Consider the following 19,590-nt stretch of genomic DNA (forward strand, 5'->3'; position numbering starts at 1 on the left):
TTCTGCTCAAACACCGGAGAGGGCCGACCCGCGCCAGCCGGCAATGGCGCCTGGGCGCCAGGATTTCCCTGCGCTTCCTGTTTCTGACTTTGAGGAATGTATTTTTTTTTTTTTTTTACGGTGAGCGAACTCCCAGCGCTCCCTTTCACCTCACCACAGACACCTGCCTCAGCAGAACTCGGCGAGGGGGAGAACTTCCCAGGCATCTTCTCCACTTCCTGTCTCTGACTTCCCGTCTCTTCGTGCTCCCGCTGGAAGCAGCAGGAGATGGAAACGAGTCGGTCCTCTTGTACCAGCATCACGGCCAAAGCGATGTCATGAAGGTCATCCAGATGACCTGAAGGCCCGGGGGCTGCCCCCCCCCCCCACCCCCCTGTGTTATGGGGTCATGGTTTTGGTGGCCCTCGTACAGGACACCACCAGGATGCATTTCGGGCCTTCGGCCTTCGAGTATTTGGACTTCTGGACGGAGAGGACGGAGTTCCAAAAGGGCTTGGAGCAGGTTGACGACACTCGGGGAGGAAACAGGAGGAGGCTGGCGGGGGGGGGGGGGGGTCTCGGGCGGAGTGATGGTGCGACGTGCTTCTATAAAAAGAGGAGCGAGGGCGCCGCGGGCTTCATGTAGCATTAATTGCTGCCTCCACAGGGCCTGCAGACTGCTTGCATCAAAGAAACCAGAGCTGAACTTTATGAAATTTTTATTCAATGTGTTCACTCGCACCCCCCCCACCCAGCCCCCTCTCCTTCTCTTTCTTCCTTTTCCTAATCCCCACCTTACCCCCCCTTGTTTCTTTATAGCTCCGCCACCAAACAGACAAGAAAGACTTGTCTGTGCCGTGTTTTTAACGGCTCCACTTCCTTCCTGCCCAGAAGCACTGCAGCATCTCGTTAGTTCTCTCACAGCGAACATCTCCCCTCCATCTGCCAGGAGCAAAACCTGATCCGGGAGGGGACGGGGGGGACTACATGAAGAAGTTTGGTGGGTGAGACCCTAGGTGAGTCACTGTGATATCATTTAGCTACAGTTATTACACAGAGGAAAGAGATGAGAGGATCCTCTCTCTCTCCGTGGACAACGTGCACAGAAGGGCTCAAGTTTCATCAGAACACTCGACACTAGAGTACCAGAGTACAAGAGTACACAAGCCAAGTACAAGAGTACAAGAGACAAGTACCAGAGTACAAGAGTACAAGTACAAGAGTACAAGTAGAGAAGACCTGTAGTATCAGACAAGTGAGCATCATTCTGCATTGATGCTCGTTACCTTCCCTTTTACACACACACTCACTCAGAACAGCAAGTGCCCCCCCTCCCCCTCCCCGCCACACAGGTATGAATCACTGCACCTGATTTCTTTGGTTCGGGGTTTAAATCATTCTAGAGCCGTAATGTATCAGGACGTATCCCCACTCGGACAGATATTGAGGAAACAGAAGGCATTGAGCTGCTCCTCGTGGGGGTGTGACACCTTTTATTTACCTGTCGGTGAATGTGGGACGAGTACAACTCATTGGAAACAACACAGCGGGGTGCAAACAAAGAGAAACATCCAGCAAAATAAATTAGATCAAAAGGAATATTCTGCTTTCTTCACATGCTGTCAGATTATGAGGCAAACAAATATCAGCTATGTGCATTTCTCTCTTCTTTACACAGTAAGTTACATTTAAAGAAATAATCGATAGAGCTGCTTCACCCCATGAACTTGTAAAAGCCTCTGATTACATCAGTGACATGTTCCGTATGCTGGAGGACGGCCAGGGAGAGGTGGAGCTCTACCGCCCCCCTCTGGCAGAAACATGCAAGCCCCCCCCCCCTCACCCAGTGACAATGACAGAAATAAATCACATGGCTCGGTTTTACCCGACTGAACTATTAGCCCTATTAGAGTTTGGAAGTCAGAAACAAGATCTACCAGCAGGCACAGAGACGGAAGGGAGAAACATCACAACGAAGCAAACAGCCGCCGTGCGGCTTGTGTTTGACCCTCTTATTATTTATTCTTTCCAGTAGATCTCTAAAAAACAAACACGATGAACACACTCGCTCTCCCACTCAGAAAATCAGCTTCTAGATAAAATAAAGTTAAACCCTCCACTTCCTGAGAGTGAACATGCGGAGTCACTCACCAGTTCTTACACGTTTTCGGTACTTGAGCGAACAGTTTAACCACCTAGTGGCCGAACCCTCTCATTACATCAAGTATTGACGACGGGGGGGAGATTTAATCACAACTTTTTGGAAGTTTTTTTTGTCTCCGTGGCATCACGGAGTCATAAATGAACAAACATAGTTTAGTAGGTACAACATAAGTCTACAGACTCAACATTTGGGGGGGGGGTAAGACAGCAGAAACACAGTTCACTCCTAAATCAGACAGCACGATATGCTTTTTTTTCCTTTCTTTTTTTAGACAGTATTGCAGAATTTATTTTCTGAATAATAAACCTATAGATCCTTAACGACAAAGACAAGTTCCGTGTGAAGCTGGCCACCCCCAGCAGTACAGTACCACCACCCCCCCACCCCCCCACGGGACAGGACGGGTGGTGGTACGGTGCGCCGCCGCCCCCCCCCCCCCCCCCTCCCGTCGCTTCGTCCAATGTTCCCTTCTCTGCCGCATCGCCGTCAGTTGTCCACCAGGGAGCGCTGTAGAGCCTCCTGGATCATCGTGTGCTCGTCTGTGGAGTAATCCTGCAGAGACAGGCCGAGAGTTAGAGCCCAGAAAGACACACGTGTGACCGGAAGGGGGGGGGGGGGGGGGGGGACTCACAACAAAGGTGTCGTAGGAGAACGTGTGTCGGATCTTCAGGTGCTGGAAAAAGTCTGCACTCCTGTAGCTCGGGTCGCCCCAGGGCATCGAGGCACAGATGGGACACACCTGGACGGATTCAGAGAGAGAGACAATGCGTCCAGGTACAAATCTTTGAGTTGGTGAATCTCACTGCGATACAACAGAGACTCGGATGAAAAGGAGGAGTTATTTTAGAAAGATTATTCACGGAGGAATGAAACACTTTCAATAAAACAAAGCTCTGCACTAACGTTCATTTGTTGTGCTACATGAGGGAGATCAATCCACCAGTATCCCACAATATAGACGACGTGTCGCTAAGAGAAAGAGTTTGCCCCCCCCCGCTGGGGGCCAAACGTTATCCGGTTGAAGTCATTAATCATGTTTTCTAGATTGTGTGGTTTTGTTGCATCCTCCTTCCTACCACTTGTCGTGCGTCCCGCGCGTGCTGAGAGGTGCAGTGTTCCACCAGGCCGTCCTGGTCCAGGTTCTGGCAGTTGCAGTACGGGCAGGTGAAGGTGAAGCGGTTCGGTACGGGACTGAGGAGACAGAGGCGGGGAAAACACTGTTGACAAACTGATTCTGTGTTTGTTCGTCTTTATAACGATTTGAGACAAAAGGGAGCAGGAAAAACAGGTTAAAAAGCATTTCAAGGCAGGCGGAGGAGCTACAGCTGGACAGAACAACGCTCACGAGGTCTGAGGCTCGGAATATTTGTAGCTCGATCACATGACTCTCACGGACAGTTCACCGATGGCGGGTTAGTTTTTAGGTACCATGGAAACACAAAATCTACATTTGAAGAAACATTTTGCAGCCAAATCAAATAGTAGAATAACCGGATACTCAACCTTTAGTTTCTCTATTGACACTTGACTTCTTTTTGCAGTTTATCTGAAGGCAATAAAACAGCTCACAGACAATTCCAATCCCTCCTCGGCATTGTGAGGGTTGGTTTATGGCGTTTTGTCACACCTTCAACCTACAGACATAACTCAGAGTTCCACTTGTCGTGTTTTTCCTTCTTTGCAGTTAATGATTCGGAGAACAACGCACAGATAATTACCTCCTAAGCCGCAAGGATCCATTACCGCTGCTTTCTCATGGGTTTCCCCCCGCAGGGCCGAGCCTGCCACCATATCACATTTGCGTTGTGCAATTATTGCAGACCGTTTAATGCCACGGATAACATAATGACAATATAATATCATAGTAATACGAGGACGCGCTTCCAAAGAACAAAGAGCGTTTTAGTCGTCAAAAAAAATGTGTCCAAAATAAAAGCAACAAAAATAATAAGGGACACTTTGTGCGATGGGGTCGGGTTCGAGAAAATGGGTCCAGCGGGGCGGTTCAACCCGGGGCTTCGACCGCCGGCATGGCGACGCGCTCCGTGGCTGCAGGGAGAGACGGAGCGGCTCGGTGCCGTTAACAAGCGCCGGCCCAAAGAGGCGAACGAGGAGTCCGCAGGAACCGACAGTAGCTCGGGTTAACGACCGGCCGGAGGGTTGTTGTTGTTGTTTCAGGTGAGATTTTAGCTAACTTGCGTGGCCGGTTTTTGTTGCCACTGTTTGTAAACAAAGTTGACGTACCGGATCGTTATTGTCTCTCTTCCCTCATTCGGCTTCAAGCCAAAATGTTCCCACACCGCAGATGAAGATTGCGGCTTCGTAACGAAATCCATTTGGACTTCAGTAGAGGTAACAAAAAATAACCCTCCATAACAAAGCAGACAAAAGGGAAGCACGATCGACTAAAATGTTGGTGACGTTCATGTATGTGTAAAATGAATATTGCACTACCAAAAATCTTCGCACTCATTTTCCTATATTGTGCTATAAGGTATTGCATATGGCGACAGGCCTAGTCGAGCCTCCTGCTCATAAACAACGTGGCATACGCAAGGTCAAGTGTGAGCTATTCCACCGAGTTCAGCAGATGGCTCCTGTGCTTTCGTTCAGGTGTTGGGTTCTCCACACACACACACACACACACACACACACACACACACACACACACACACACACACACACACACACACACACACACACACACACACACACACACACACACACACACACACACACACACACACACACACACACACACACACAATGTGGGTGAGATTTGACTGTCACCTGATGATGGCGGGCTGGCTCTGGGCGGTGGTCCTCACTCCCTCCTCAATGTATTCCTGGAATTTTGAGCAGGCAGCCGTGTGGCCTCTCATTTGAGAAAGGCGGACCTGAACAGCGGGAGAACGCATCGGTAACTGCTGGTGCACAAACCCCCCCCAAAAATATGTAATTCCTCTGAAAACACTGCAACCGTGTCAAATGTAGTTGTGATATGCCCCCCCCCCTCTGCACATTGACCCACGCCACAGCGCCTACCTGTGCTCCACAGCCTTTGCAGGCGGCCACAGACGATTGGATCTTGAGCTCGAGCTCGGCGGCTCGGGTCCAGGGGCCCAGCCCGGCCCGGCACACGGCGCACACCGGCTTCTGGGGGCGCAAGCACTCCTGCAAACAACTGTGGCAAAACCTGGGGATCAAAGGGGAATAACCTGTCATGATGAACCAGGTGATCGAAGGGAGTTAGAAATGTTTGCTAAAACTTAGTTCAATAGCCAAAGAGGTCATTTAGAAATAGGACCGATTTATAATAGAATATGATAAACAAATAAAGAGCAAGTACAATTTGATTTTAAACAATTGCTTTGGAGACCAGGAGCAATCAAAGGTCTGCTTACTGGCAAAAAAACTGATAAAACATAGAACAGGTGTTGTCATTCACTAGATGCGCCTGTAAAGCTTCCTGTAAATCCGATGGAAAGTCCCCCTCCCTCCCCCGCTCGGGAAGGCGCAGGGACTTGTAGTCTTTCAGAGCGGGTGGACGAGTCCCAGCAGCGGATGTGTGGACTACAACTCCCAGGAGAGGCCGCCTCTTTGATGTAAACAAAACTGAAACTGGTTCGGCGAGCCGACATTGTGTTTCTTGTAAATGTCCAAAAGGGGGAAACAGGAATTCGGGGTCACAACAGAAACGGGCCGGCGCCTCGTCGCCGTTTAGCGTCTCCGGCGGCACGACGCGTTCAGCAAAACGAGCCCCCCCCTCCTCCACCTCCGCCGCCCCCCCGGTGGGTTAATTGTCCCACGGAACTATCACGTCGCTCCTGGTGAGATGTGGGTCAAAGGAGGCTGGACGGTCGACGCATCAAACGGCGCAAATACTCACGTATGGCTGCATTGCGTCGTCACGGGACTGTCGAAGATTTCGAGACAAACCGGACAAACGAATTCCGACATGTCGCCGGTACCGTCGGAGACGTTCTTCTTGTGCTGTGCAGCACTAAACCCTCCGAGCGTCGCCATTTCTTTTCTTCACTGAGACAGTGCCCCACGCCTCCCCTCCTCCTCCCCCCCAGTCGTTCTTCTTCTTCTTCTTCTTCTTTAGGGTTTATCGGCAGCTTGCATCCTTTTATGTTGCACTACCGCCATCTTCCGGATTTATTTCTCTGCTACATCATATCCTTATTTCATATTCTTTTCACCAGACCTGTTCTTACTAAAAAATTTAAAATAGTTTCTCTACATTGTTCATTCTCCCCACTCTCTAGTACTTCCTTCACTCCTGTCCCTTTTACTCCAGCCTTTCCTAACTCTTCCATCATCTTTTTCCTATGTACTTCATACTGTTTACAATTCATTAACACATGCTCTATTGTTTCTGCAACCGGACAAATAACACAAAAACCCGTTGGGTGCTTCCTTATAATATGAAGTGTGCTGTTCAAATTACTGTGCCCTATCCTTAACCTGCTCATAACAATTTCTTCTCTTCTATTTCCTCCCCTTTTCTTCACAACCCCAATTTTATTTTGAATAGTGTACAAATGTCTTCCTTTATTTTCCCTATCCCACTGCTGTTGCCAATTTCTAATGGTTTCTTTCCATATTACACTCTTTCCCTCAGATTTTGACAGCTTAATATTTGCCTCAATAAACTCTTTTTTAACAGCTTGTTTGGCTAACTTGTCGACTCTCTCATTTCCCACAACGCCAATATGAGCAGGAATCCAAGCCATTTGAATTTCGTAACTTTTTCCTTTTATTCTAGTATATATTGTCAATATAGCATACAATAAATCCTGATGGCTCTTAGACACCCCAGTCATGAGACTGTATAAAGCTGACATTGAATCACTGCCAATTAAAGCTTTTTTTATTTTGTTTTCCTCAATCCATTCTAGTGCCATCAATATAGCATATAACTCAACTGCATACACACTCAGGTCATTTGTGGTTCGTCTACTTATCTCATCTCTTTGATTCAAAATGTAAACTGCAGATCCGGTCTTTCCCGTTCCTGGATCCTTTGATCCATCTGTATAGATCTGAACATATTCTTTATATTTAACCTCTAAATGTCTATAACATTCCGCTACCAAATCAATATTCTTCCTTTCTTTTTTTGCCCAATTTAATTTAAAATCAACCGTCATTGTTTCTAACTTCCATACCGGAGTGTCAGGCCATATTACAGTTGAGCAGAATTCCTTTTCAAATACTCCCAATTCTCTAGCTGCTTGATCCCCTATCCACCCAAAACTGAGCTTTTGTACTCTCTCCCTTTCCCAATTATCTTGTAATATTCTTTTAGTTGGATGACTATCTCCATGTCCTTTTAGATTAACCCAATAATTTACCATCAATTGTTTTCGTCTCATGCTCAATGGCATTTCTCCCGCTTCCACCTGTAGAGCACACACTGGCGACGTCTTAACTGCTCCTAAACATAATCTCAATGCTTTTGCCTGTATTACATCAAGCCTCCTAAGTAAAGTTTTGGTCGCTGATCCATACACCATACTTCCATAATCCATTCTTGGTCTTATTAACCTCACATATATGTATTTCAATGAGTTATAATCTGCTCCCCATTCTGTTCCTGTTAAACATCTCATTATATTTATTACTTTCTTACACTTATCTTCTATATTTTTAATATGCTCTTTCCATGTTAACCTTGTGTCAAATTGTACTCCTAAAAAACGGAATGTTTTACCTCTCTCTAAATTACTTCCATATAGTTTAACATTTATATTTTCCTTGATTTTCTTCCTTGTAAAAAACATCACTTTAGTTTTCTCTATAGAAAATTTAACACCCCACTTTGTTCCCCACTTTTCAACCTGTTGGACCCCTTCTTGTATCTTTTTAACTATATGTTCGATATTTCTTCCTTTTTTCCATATTGCCCCGTCATCCGCGAATAGCGATCTTCCCATATCCATTGGTATGTCTACATATATATCATTAATCATTATTGAAAACAATGTGGGACTTACAACACTCCCCTGAGGTGTTCCGTTCTCTACACCCTGCTCCCTTGACAAGTCTTCCCCTACTTTAACCTGGATTGTTCTTCCTTCCAGGAAATCCTTAATCCAGTTCAGAAGATTTCCTCTAATTCCCATATTATATAATTTAATCATTAATCCCTCTCTCCATAACATATCATATGCTTTTTCTACGTCAAAAAATACTGCTACTGTTGTCTCTTTGTTTACTTGTGCTTTTCTTATGTTGTCTTCTAAACACAGTATTGCATCCATAGTATTTCTACCTTTTCTAAACCCACTTTGACATTCAGCCATCATACCCCTTTTTTCCATAATATACATTAGCCTCTCATTTATCATTCTTTCCATTAATTTACAACTATGCGAGGTCAGGGCAATAGGCCTATAGCTTGCTGGTTTACTAGCGTCCTTCCCAGGTTTCCTTATCGGAACTATAATTGCCTTCTTCCAGCTCTTTGGTAATTTACCTTTCTCCCACACTTTGTTATACAGCATCAACAATTTTTCTTTCCCCTTTTCACTTAAACATTTCAACATGCTATAGCAAATGTCATCTTTTCCTGGCGCCGTCTTCCCAGCTTTGGCCATTGCCCGATTTAGTTCTCCCATATTAAATAATACATTTAGCTCATCCTCTACTTTTCCCATCTCTGCAAGTGCCTCTACATTTTCAGATTTAGTTTTTTCTCTGCCTCTCTTCTCTTCCTCAGACATATTATGAGAGCTGTGCACCTCGGCAAATGTATTTGCTAACATCTCAGCTTTTTCTTTATTCGTCACTGCAATTTCATTTCCACTACTCAAAACTGGATAATTCCATTCTCTTCTTTCACCACCCATCTTCTTTATCATTGTCCACACCTCTCCAATCTGAGTTGTACTCCCAATTGTACTACAATACTTCCTCCAATGCGTTCTTTTTGCATGTCTAATTGTTTTCCTTACTATTGCCTGAGCATACTTATATTGAATCATATGCATAAAATTATGCGTTCTTTTCATTACTTTAAATGCTTTATTTCTATTTCTAACTGCTTCTTTACATTCCTCATTCCACCATGGTACTATTTTCCTCTTCACATTACCTTTACTTTTTGGAATTGTTTCCATTGCTGCCCTTATTATACCTTCTTTAATTTTACTTTCCAGTGTCTCTATATCATCATTATATTCAATCTGGTTCAGGTACCTGTCACTTTCCTGCTGGAATTTTTCCCAATTAGCCTTCTCAAAAACCCATCTTCCTCCTCTATTTCCTACACTTTGAGATACTGCCATATTAAGTTCACACAGTACTGGATAGTGATCACTACCTATTGTTCCTTCTTTATACACACTCCATTTACATATCGCTGCCATCCTACTAGATACCATTGTTAGATCCAGTGCAGATTCCTTCCCAGTCTTAACCTCTATCCTCGTTTTACTTCCATCATTTAAACACACTAAGTTTTTCTCATCCAATAGTTCTTCGATTACTTGTCCATTACTGTCCATTTTCTCACTACCCCACAATGTATTATGTGCATTGAAATCCCCACACCATACAATATTATTATTATCTTGTCCCTCTATTTCCTCTAATTTGATTAATTCTAACTTCCTACATGGATTGTAATAATTTATAATTACCATTTTTTCCCTTTCCCCCCACGTTTCTACTACTACATACTCTTGCTCCTTACCTATACCTAACACTCTATACGGCATCCCTTGCCTTATAAATGTTATACATCCCCCTCCACCACCATTTTCCCTATCTTGTCTAACTGATATGTATCCATATATTATAAACTCCAAATTTGGCTTTAACCAGGATTCCTGGACACACATTACATCTGGTTTTTCTTTTCTACTCCCAACAAATTGCTTAAACTCCTGCCCATTCGCGATCAAGCTTCTTGCATTCCACTGTAGGATTAACATTACTAAAATGATTAGCCCACCCATGCTGTCTCTTGACTCGACTGTACACTAAGTTCATCCCTCACTTCTTCCCACTTTAATCCTGCCATATCTAAATGGTGTATTGCTGCTTTAACAATAATCTGAATTCTTTCCGTTTTAGACTTAACTTCAGCCGTAGCATTTATCACCCCTGCTATGAATGTCACTATTTTCTTCTTCTCTTCCCATTTCTCCTTCTTTTCTTGATGATCTTCTCGTACTACCCTTTTTTCAGCTCCTTCGCTCTGATTATTCTTTTCCTTTTCCACTCTTTTAGCAGCTTCAGCATATGAGACGTTTCCCTGTGTTTTTATCTGTTGTACTTTAACTTCCTTCTTCATCACTTCACACCCCCAAAAGGCCACACTATGATCCCCTCCACAATTACAACACTTTGGTCTTACGTCTCCACACTTTCCATATTCATGATCCCCAGTGCATCTAGCACACCTTCTCTTTCCTTTACAGACATTAGCCATGTGCCCAAATTCTTGACAGTTATAGCATCTCAATGGTTTAGGCACATACTCCCTTATGGTGTATCTCAAAAATCCATAGTATACCTCTTTTGGTACCTCCTTTGTTTCAAAGTCAATCAACACAGACTCGGTTTCCGTTTTTTCAACCCCCCTTGTCATTCTTACTGCACTTTTTACTGATCTATTCTTCAATTTCAGATTCTCTACAAACTCTTTCATACTCACAGTAAGTGGGATTCCATATATCACTCCCTTACTTCCTCCACTTCTTTTCTCCCCCACTCTTACTACTTTTTCTATTTTTACTTTTCCTATACACTTCATCTTCTTTGCTTTTTCCATTTGCTCTTCATTATTACATCCTACAAGTAGATTTCCATCTCCCAGAATCCTTGCATACTTCACCTCTCCTACTTTTTCCCTTATTATCTTAGTTAGCTTAAGCGGGTCCATTTTTTTAACTCCTTCTCCCTCAAGTCGCACCACTACATTAAGCATTCCTGCTTTAGGGGCTTTCCTTTTATCTTCTTCGCTTTCCGTCCCATTAGAACTAGCACAATCTTTTTTCTTCTTTCTTTTACGACTAACCTCCTTTTCCCTACGCACTTTCCCTACCTCCTCCCAATCACTTTCCCTCCTCCCATCACTTCCATTTTCCTCCATTCCACTATACTCCATACTATCCTCCTCCTGTCTCCCCTGATGCAGCTCCATTTAAGTTTTTATTTATTTATTTTTAATTCAATCAAGAGGCTGCGGGTGTGAGATAGTACCGCTACCGGACCTATACAGGCCGTCGGCCGATACTATCCCACCCCACTTCCTACTCGATTTAACTCACCCACACCGTACACGTATACACTTTGTGTTCCAGCCAGCAAATAGCTGCTTCCTTCCTCTCGCTGTTTTTCCGCCTCAAACACAGCCCAAACCGTAAACTCGCCGCTTGCAACTTCTCGCTTCCGCGATGACGTACTTCCACCCTCCAGCCTCCGCGCGCGACCCAGTCTAACTGCCGCGTGACCCCCCCCAGTCGTTCCTGTCGTGACGTCATCAGGTTCTGGTCCGTTTTTTAAATCATTGTATTAAAAGGGTTTGCGAACGACTTGCAAAAGTGTACATACGAGTACCCAAAAACCAATGTCGACATTTTAAATAAATAATTGTAGTCTCCGGATATTCTGGGATGTAACGTCAAGTCAGTAGTTGGCCTCTGTGGCTCCTCCCCCTCTGACCCAAACCGCACGTGGGCCCTCCGCTGGTGACGAGCTGTCAGAACGCAGGCGCATGCGCGTCGAGACGATGGGAATTTCCAACAGCTGAGGAGGCGTAGCTAGCCGCGGCTAGCACTTGTTAAAGGTAAGATGTGCTCGTCGTGGCTCAAGTAAACATCGCGGTATCTTAGACAATAAATACATTTGGTGTCGCAAGAGTGGCGCCACAATGACGGTACATTCTTAAAATCATTTAATTTAAAATCGCCAACGATTTCGATCCAGCGATGGACCGCCCTGCTAGCTACTGTATCTGTTTAGCTAGCCAGCTGCGCTGAGATGGGCGTTCACTGCTTAGCCGACACTATGTCGCGGGGGGGCAGAAACGGAACCGGGATACGTGGGTTTGAGATCCGTGAAGCTCTTCATGAGCTGTGCTGGTCGCGACGGAGCGACTCTGTTGCGGTCGATGCTCAACGGCAACTCATGGTGATGTGTTAGCTTAGGCGCGTAGCCTGCTAGCTCGCTAACTGTTAAACGGGTGTGTGTGTGTGTGTGTGGGTGCGCGCGCGCGCCTTTGTACCTGCTACCATGGTTCACGTGCATGTTGTACCGCTGGCTCACACATTCACTGGCGACAACACTGAGCCCTGATGTACAGCGTAGTCCCTCTAGTCGTTTTGTATCAGCCTGATAATTCACCAAACTATTAGCTGTACAACAGACATACAAAAACCCACATCAGTGCACGTTCTAATAAAGAGTGATGCTCACACACACCCACACACGCACGCACGCACTCTTCCTGTGTGAGCCTCAGAGAATGCTCTGTCTGATTGTTATTGCATTTACATTTTTCACCAATTCAACAGCGAGTGTATATATAGAATATATGATTGAAAGTTCTCTTCTTCGTGTGTGTCTTAGAAATGAGAGATTTCCAATATGGTGCTCTCCTGTGTCTTTGCAGCTTGGGGGGGGGGGACAGCTCAGAAGAATCCAACTATCACAGAAGCGGGTCGCGGTGAATGACCTTGAACTCTGCACACGCTGAAACCGAGCGTGAAGCAGAAGCTCCTCCAGGCCTCCTCCTGCAACGACGCCGCGCTTCCAGGACGACGCCAGAGATGACCGCAAGAAGGCGCCCCGACGGGCTGCAGCCCAGCTACGCCAACTGAGAGCACCACAACCACGGCGTCTCCTGTTCAAAGGATGTGCGTCTGATTGGATGACAGCGCTCAGTCCTCTTCCCTCTCTCCGAAACGTTATTAAGGTTGCGCTTGTGCCAAACATTCGCAGTGAATCATGGCGACCAAAAATGGTGCTTGAATGTGGCGCCCTGGTGCCGAGTATGCTAAACGGGGTGCGGCTCTCTCAGAAAAGTAGAACGGCCGACTGACAGTCCGCTGGGGATAATGGATGCCAAGCTGAAGGAGGACCTGTTTCGGAGGTACGTGACGCTGCTGGAGAGGCGCCTGGAGGTTGGCGGGGAGTACGCGGCGAACGGGTCCGCACCGGCGGGGGGGGACCGAGGGAGGCACAAGGACAGCGAGGCCCTGCTCTCCACAGCGACGGCTCTGCTGGGGGCCTACCAGCCGGACCCGGGGCAGCGCTTCCGGATGGTGCGCTTCTACGAAGTGGTGGAGAGTTCCCTCCGCTGTCAGAGGGGGGGCAGCATCAAGAGCCTGGAGAGAGCCTACAACACGCTGGAAACCATATGCACCAACCTCCTGCTCTTCCCCTGGAAGAAGGAGTTCCGATGCATCAAGGTGAGTTGGGTTTATTCTGAGTGAACCTGGAAGTACCTGAACAACAAGTGTTTTTTGTTGGGGTCTGATTTAATTAGTAGTTTGGACTGCATCTTTTACTTGGATAAAACAAGTGGCTTCCCTTCAGACGTCCACCTGATTCTCCACACTAGTTTGTGCAAACCTTTCCATCTTAACGAGCTCCCCCCCTGAAGGGCCTCCGCTGTAGAGGCTGCACCACCGGGTCGCAAAGACTGCAGCAATATTCAGAAGCTGCTTTAAATATAATTTCAGGCCCGTGTGTTGGAGTTTACTCTTGCCGTAGTTGCCTGTAAATCTAATGAGTGATTGGATTGGAAACGTCATTCCGTCCCTGTGTTTTATCAGTGAGGTCATCTGTGAAGCTTTTTTAAACATTTCCGTATGCGTATGATATCAAAGGAGTATCACGCTGAGCTGTTTCTAATGAACCCTTGTCCCCTCCAGACCTTCACCGGCCCATACGTGTACCATCTGCAGTCGGCCATCTCTGACGGAGAACTCCGAACTCTGATGCGCACCATCGGCTACGCCTGTGACCACGACGCCCAGTTCCGCTTGCAGGAGCACCCGGGGGGCTCCAACCACCTGCGGCAGCTGGCCTTCGAGCTCTTCCTGGCCCAGGCCGAGTGTCGCCTCCTGGGGGAGGTGGTGGCTTTGGCCCGCGGCTCCGCCTCCGAGCTGGAGGCCCTGGAGCTCCGCAGGGGGTGCAGGGACGACGCGGCCGGCTGCGCCGAGGCGCTCCGCCGCCGCGACAGCCTCGGGGCGGACATGTCCCGGCTGTCCGTGCGGCCGCCGGACATCGAGAGGCCTCATGGCCACCACCTGCGGCGAGGCAGCCGGCCGTCCAAGTCCGTGGACGTGACGGACGGGGCCGGCCACTGGCACGCCGCCATGACCAAGCCCGTCCTGAAGGCCTCGCTGAGCCTGCGCAAGGAGCCTCTGTTCGTGGACGCGGAGGAGGACATGAAGGACGAGATCATCCGGCCCTGCACCTCGGCGTCGCTCTTCTCGGTGGCCGCCGCGCCCTCCTACAGCCCCGTCGCCGATTTCTTCCCCATCCAGTCGCCTCCCCCGCCCGACGCTTACACGTCCTACCACCTGTCCTCGTTGGACGAGATAGACCTGTACACGGAGCGGGGCGTGGGGGCCGGGGGCAGGCAGACCCCCTCCCGCCCTCCGTCCAGGGAGCCCCGTGACGCGAGGGACGCGTGGCTGCTCAAGGCTCACGGCGGCGTGAAGTGCCAGGGCTGCGGGCTGGGCTGCTCCTCCGTGGCCGCCTGCCCGAGGTGCGACACCGTCCTCTGCCCCGCCTGCCACGACGTGGACCCCTCCCCCTGCTGCGGCCTGCAGGACTACCACGCCAAACCCCCGCGGCCCCTCGACGGCTACATCCCCGTCAAGGAGAAGCTCTCAGTCTACTCCAACGCTCAGTCCCACCTCCACCCGCACCCCCTCACGCTGACCCACTCGCACTCCCACCCGCACCCCCACCCCCAGATGGCGGAGAAGCCCCTCATGTCCGCTAAGCTTTTCGCGAGCAAGTCCGTCGCCCTGACGACGCCGAAGGGCGGCGGCGAGCGGCTGAGCCTGGGCGGGTCGCGGTGCGGCTTCTGCAACAAGCCGGCGGCGTCGCACACCTGCGTGAACTGCTCCAAGGTGTCATGTGACTCGTGCATGGGCCTCTACGGGAAGGACATCTGCACGCGGAAGAACCCCCAGCACAGCTTCGTGCCCAACCACCAGCTCAACTTCAAATCCGGCACCATGTCTCACATGGTGTACCGATGAGTGTGCCCCCCCACCGCTACGTAGACTCGCTTCAGCTCTTGCCAATCAAAGCAGCTCATTTCCTCTCCTCCCTTTTATCCGCGGCGGCGGTTCTGCTCTCAAACTTTGTACATTTCCTCTCGCTACGGCCACAGAGAGCCCCCCCCCGACCCCCCCCCCCCTCGCTGCCTTGTAAAAGTCCAGGCCTTTTTACGATCTATTTCTTCTCCCTTTTGACCTACCTGCTATTCAGTATTCACGTGATGTTGTAGTGCTTCCCCCACTTCCTTCTTCGAAAGGGAAACTGGATGAAAGGGAGTTTTACTTCCTTCTCGTTCTGAATGAATTCCGTCCGTATGAATATGTGTGTGTGTGTGTGTGTGTGTGTGTGTGCGTGGAAAGGACCTCCCAGCTTGCATTGTGACACGGGAGGTCTTTTCAAACTTAAACCAATAGGAGAAAAAACAGAGAACCTACACTGGAAGTCAATAGTTTATATTTTTAATCTCTAATCTCTATTCTCTCGAACAATGTGAGACTGTTAAATGGGCATGAGGTCTGGCTTTGGGCCTTCTTTGTGGGGTGGGGGGGTGGTTGTAAACTTGTCTGTGGGGTGGGGACATATTGCCATATATTCTATTTAAAAATGATTATGCCTTGTAAAATAACCCTGGTGTTTCCTGGTCATGTGACAGGTTGAACTGCTGCTGGTGACTTGAGACACTGAAGATGACTTGGGTTTGGTGAACAGCCTGTTTTAGTTGTGTCGGTCCATGCCCCCCCCCCCCAACCCTTCATTACACTCCTTCCATGACGCCGTCGTGCGCGTCAGTCAGTCGGTCGGTCTCGGTGGAGTCGCAGGATCAGCTGACTTGGATTCTCTGACTCGGTTGGTTGGTTTCTACCTCAAACAGCTTCAGCTCCTCAGCATGGCGAGGCCCCCCCCCCACTCCCCCCTAAACGTATTTATTCACCTTACAGGTTAACTTCCTGTTCTTAAAGCAACCTATGATATCGATCCCGGGACAGGAAGTAGTGTTTTCATGCGACTCAGGAAGTGTTGCAGTTTATTTATTGTCTTCTCGTGCTCATTCCAAAGAGTCTGAAATCGACTGATCGATGAGCGAATGAAATCCCACAGAAGCTCCTCTTCATCACTTGAGTTTTACCAGGAAAAGGCATTAAAGTAACTGGAACAGTAAAGGGAAACACACATGGGGGGGGCGCTACTTAACAGTTAACGGTATTATATAATGGAGGCATTACAACCGTAAAACACTACACACACACTTTTATACCTTCACCACGGACTGAGCTCACCAAGCATTCAACGTTTCTGCTGGTGGGGGTTTATTATTATTATTATTTATAACTGATCATTTGTTCCTCTGGATGATTTAAAGCTTCCCTTGCCGTCCTTCCTTCCGTCTGTACATCAACTGGGGGGATTGCGTCGCTTATGTGGTGCCCCCCCCCCCCCTCCTCCCCATCCTACCAGCAACAGAGACGACTCCACGAGTGTCGATCTGCGTTGGAGGAGTGAATGTTTTGCCAAATGAAGAACAAACACCTAAGAGGAGATGTGCAGTTCGCTGCTGGGGGGGGCGGGCTAAGCAGTTGTCTGTCACCTCTGTGCGCACACTACTGATGTTGGGGGGGTAACGTGAGTGCGGTAGGGTCATGGAGCGCATTGAGCCCTTTACACCCCCCCCCCCCCCTCCCCGTGTGGTTTGTGTATTTGGGGAGCCTGTCTCATGCTGTCCTTGGCATGCCCCCCCCCTCCCCCCCCCCATGTCATTGGTTCATTGCACAATATGAAGGGGTGTGGACCTTAGGAACAAAATGTGGGTATATAGAGGGGGGGGGATAGCCAAACTTAATTGGTTTAAAAAAATGAATATATATATATAAATATACATATATTGAAACGTAAATGAGATTTTATAAAATAATTTAAAGAATAAAATTCTGGGAAAAAACGTTTTCTGTGTTTCTGTCTTTTTGAACCACTACAGACGTCTTAACATCACGTCCGAGGTGTGACGTCTTTGGTCTCCAGAGGACAGGGCGGCGTCCTGTGGTTCTGTCCTGTGTGTCCAGTAGATGGGGACAAACATCCATAAATAGAGAGACGGCAGCACGTGGACCAAAGAGATAAAACCTCTTTACTACATCACAATCCCAATGGGGTTTTATTAGTAAATGAATTGGTTTTGCTTTAAAATACATTCTGTATTTATTTTGGATTATGTCCCTCATCTGAGACTAATGTTGACTTGTCATCTACGGAGTAAAGAGACAAACTAGAAGCATCATCGGTGCTCTACATCACGTCTTACTGCATGTAACACCATTACTAAACCAGTTCCCCCCCATGGACGAGCTTTAGTGAGATGGAAGAATAGTTTTGAGGAAAATACAGGACATTCCAAAGACACCTGCTCCCATAGACGTCTATGAGGAAATGACTCTACTTCTGTGTAGTGACCAGCAGGGGGCGACTCCTCTGCTCCCATAGACTTCTATGAGGAAATGACTCTACTTCTCTCTTGATTTATTCCCTCAGTAAACATTGTAAACATAAGTTTATGGTCTCAGTCTCTAGTTTCAAGTCTTCTTCAATGCAGCATGATGTTTAGTGAATGATGGTCCATTTAGAGTCAAACAGACTATGAAGCAGGGGATGCTCTAAGGCGGGGCTGCATGCTGATTGACAGGTCAGAGAGGTGTGTACATTGTCTCTACATCCTCCTCAGCCCTAATATGTTCACTTCTGTTTATTGGTCATCCAAAAAACACTTGATACGAATGTAAATTAACAGGTTGCTTTATGTTTAGTTAGCGACCACTTCCTGTAAAAACAAGTTTTCAGTCTGTGCTGTTCAGCGTGTGTCAATCTGACCTCCTTTCAGGCATCAACACGAACACACTGAAGGAAACCAGCTTTCTGAGTCTTGTTTTGTGTAGTGCTCCACTTAGCCTTGACATCCTTTTGACTGCTTATCCTGCAACACCATTTCCTCCTTTTTGGTCAAATTGGTAAAATCCCAAGGACGGCCTTGGGCCGCTGTTATTGCAGAAGAAACAGTCGAGCACGTAAGTGCTTGGTAGGAGGAACACGACATGCTCAAACGGCCCTGAGCGCGCACACACACACACACACACACACACATAAAACCCAAGTTAACATTTCATTGTGCTGCACACAGTTCTCTGCTGTGATGATACGAGGGACCCTTCAGTGTAACAACCTGCCCTGAGACCACTGAAGACCATCAGCCTCATTGTGGAAACTGAAATGATGATCAATCAAGTATAACTGCAGAATGCAGCAGCTCGACTGGTCTTCAACCTTCCGAAATACTCCCACACCACTTCTCCGTTCTCTTCACTGGTTACCAGTGGCTGCCTCATCCAGTTCAAAACATTGGTACTGACGTACCATGCTGTGAATGGATCGGGACCAGTCTACATCCAGGACATGGTGAAACCCTACATCCCAACCCGCACACTACGATCTGCATCTGCCAAGCTGCTTGTTCCTCCCTCACTGAGAGAAAAGCACTCAGGCGCTTCGCTGTCCTGGCTCCCAGATGGTGGAATGAGCTCTCTGATGACATCAGGACCGCAGAGAGCCTCTACATCTTCTGCTCTTGTGATCTTGTGTGGTTAGATTTAGGAAACGTTTAGAATTAGTCAGCGAGGTCAAAGGTGGACATAAGACAAGGTGTCTCCGCAGCGCTCTGAGACACGAACGCACGTCTCCTGGGTGAAGGTCCTTGTTGTGTCTCACTGTCCAGCAGGACTTTCACCCTTAAATAACCAAAGCTGATCGCTATGTAGGAGACTTTATTTATTGTATTTGAGTAAGTAAGCGCTCATAAACCTTCAGATTGATGTTGTATGTCGGATCTGTGTTTCGATGGAAACGCTTCTTTAAGTGTGGAAGGATTTCATTCGTTTTGTAGATAACAGCAAAGACGTGAAATGACCTGAACGTTCAGAAGCATCAGATAGGAGGAGGCTTATGGATGCAGGACATCATCCAGCAGTCTGTGGAAGCACTTTGACACCAATCAAGCTGAATCTGATTATGTGTTCACATTCATGTATTCATTGCGTGTTCACAACAATCTAAGGTTGAGTTACAATAAGTAGGTAAACTAATGACATTACGTGGGAATGTCTGGAATGTGACTTCACAGAAACTCTGCATTAGTTCTGTTGAATGTT

The 19,590-nt window shown here is 47.6% G+C and overlaps 2 protein-coding genes across 4 annotated transcripts; one reads left to right on the forward strand and one right to left on the reverse strand.

Moving 5' to 3' along the window:
• Positions 1-1,446: 1,446 nt before the first annotated feature.
• rnf114 (ring finger protein 114) lies at positions 1,447-6,222 on the reverse strand. 2 transcript variants are annotated; one of them, XM_037479253.2, is made up of 6 exons: positions 6,033-6,222; positions 5,189-5,339; positions 4,934-5,040; positions 3,220-3,334; positions 2,775-2,882; positions 1,447-2,695 (listed from the first exon to the last, which is right to left on the reverse strand). In XM_037479253.2, the coding sequence occupies exons 1-6, from the start codon at positions 6,167-6,169 to the stop codon at positions 2,630-2,632; spliced, it is 684 nt and encodes a 227-aa protein (XP_037335150.2). In that variant the 5' UTR covers positions 6,170-6,222; the 3' UTR covers positions 1,447-2,629. The 2 variants fall into 2 exon arrangements, with proteins under 2 accessions (XP_037335150.2, XP_062418264.1); XM_062562280.1 differs by having other exon boundaries at positions 4,934-5,070.
• Positions 6,223-11,605: 5,383 nt separating this feature from the next.
• spata2 (spermatogenesis associated 2) lies at positions 11,606-17,352 on the forward strand. Of its 2 annotated transcripts, none has more exons than XM_062562275.1 (3): positions 11,606-11,945; positions 12,728-13,569; positions 14,035-17,352. In XM_062562275.1, the coding sequence occupies exons 2-3, from the start codon at positions 13,216-13,218 to the stop codon at positions 15,376-15,378; spliced, it is 1,698 nt and encodes a 565-aa protein (XP_062418259.1). In that variant the 5' UTR covers positions 11,606-11,945; positions 12,728-13,215; the 3' UTR covers positions 15,379-17,352. The 2 variants fall into 2 exon arrangements, with proteins under 2 accessions (XP_062418259.1, XP_037335148.2); XM_037479251.2 differs by having other exon boundaries at positions 12,771-13,569.
• Positions 17,353-19,590: the final 2,238 nt, after the last annotated feature.

The sequence above is a fragment of the Pungitius pungitius genome, chromosome 1 (genome assembly GCF_949316345.1).
Source record: "Pungitius pungitius chromosome 1, fPunPun2.1, whole genome shotgun sequence".
Classification (NCBI taxonomy): Eukaryota; Metazoa; Chordata; class Actinopteri; order Perciformes; family Gasterosteidae; genus Pungitius; species Pungitius pungitius.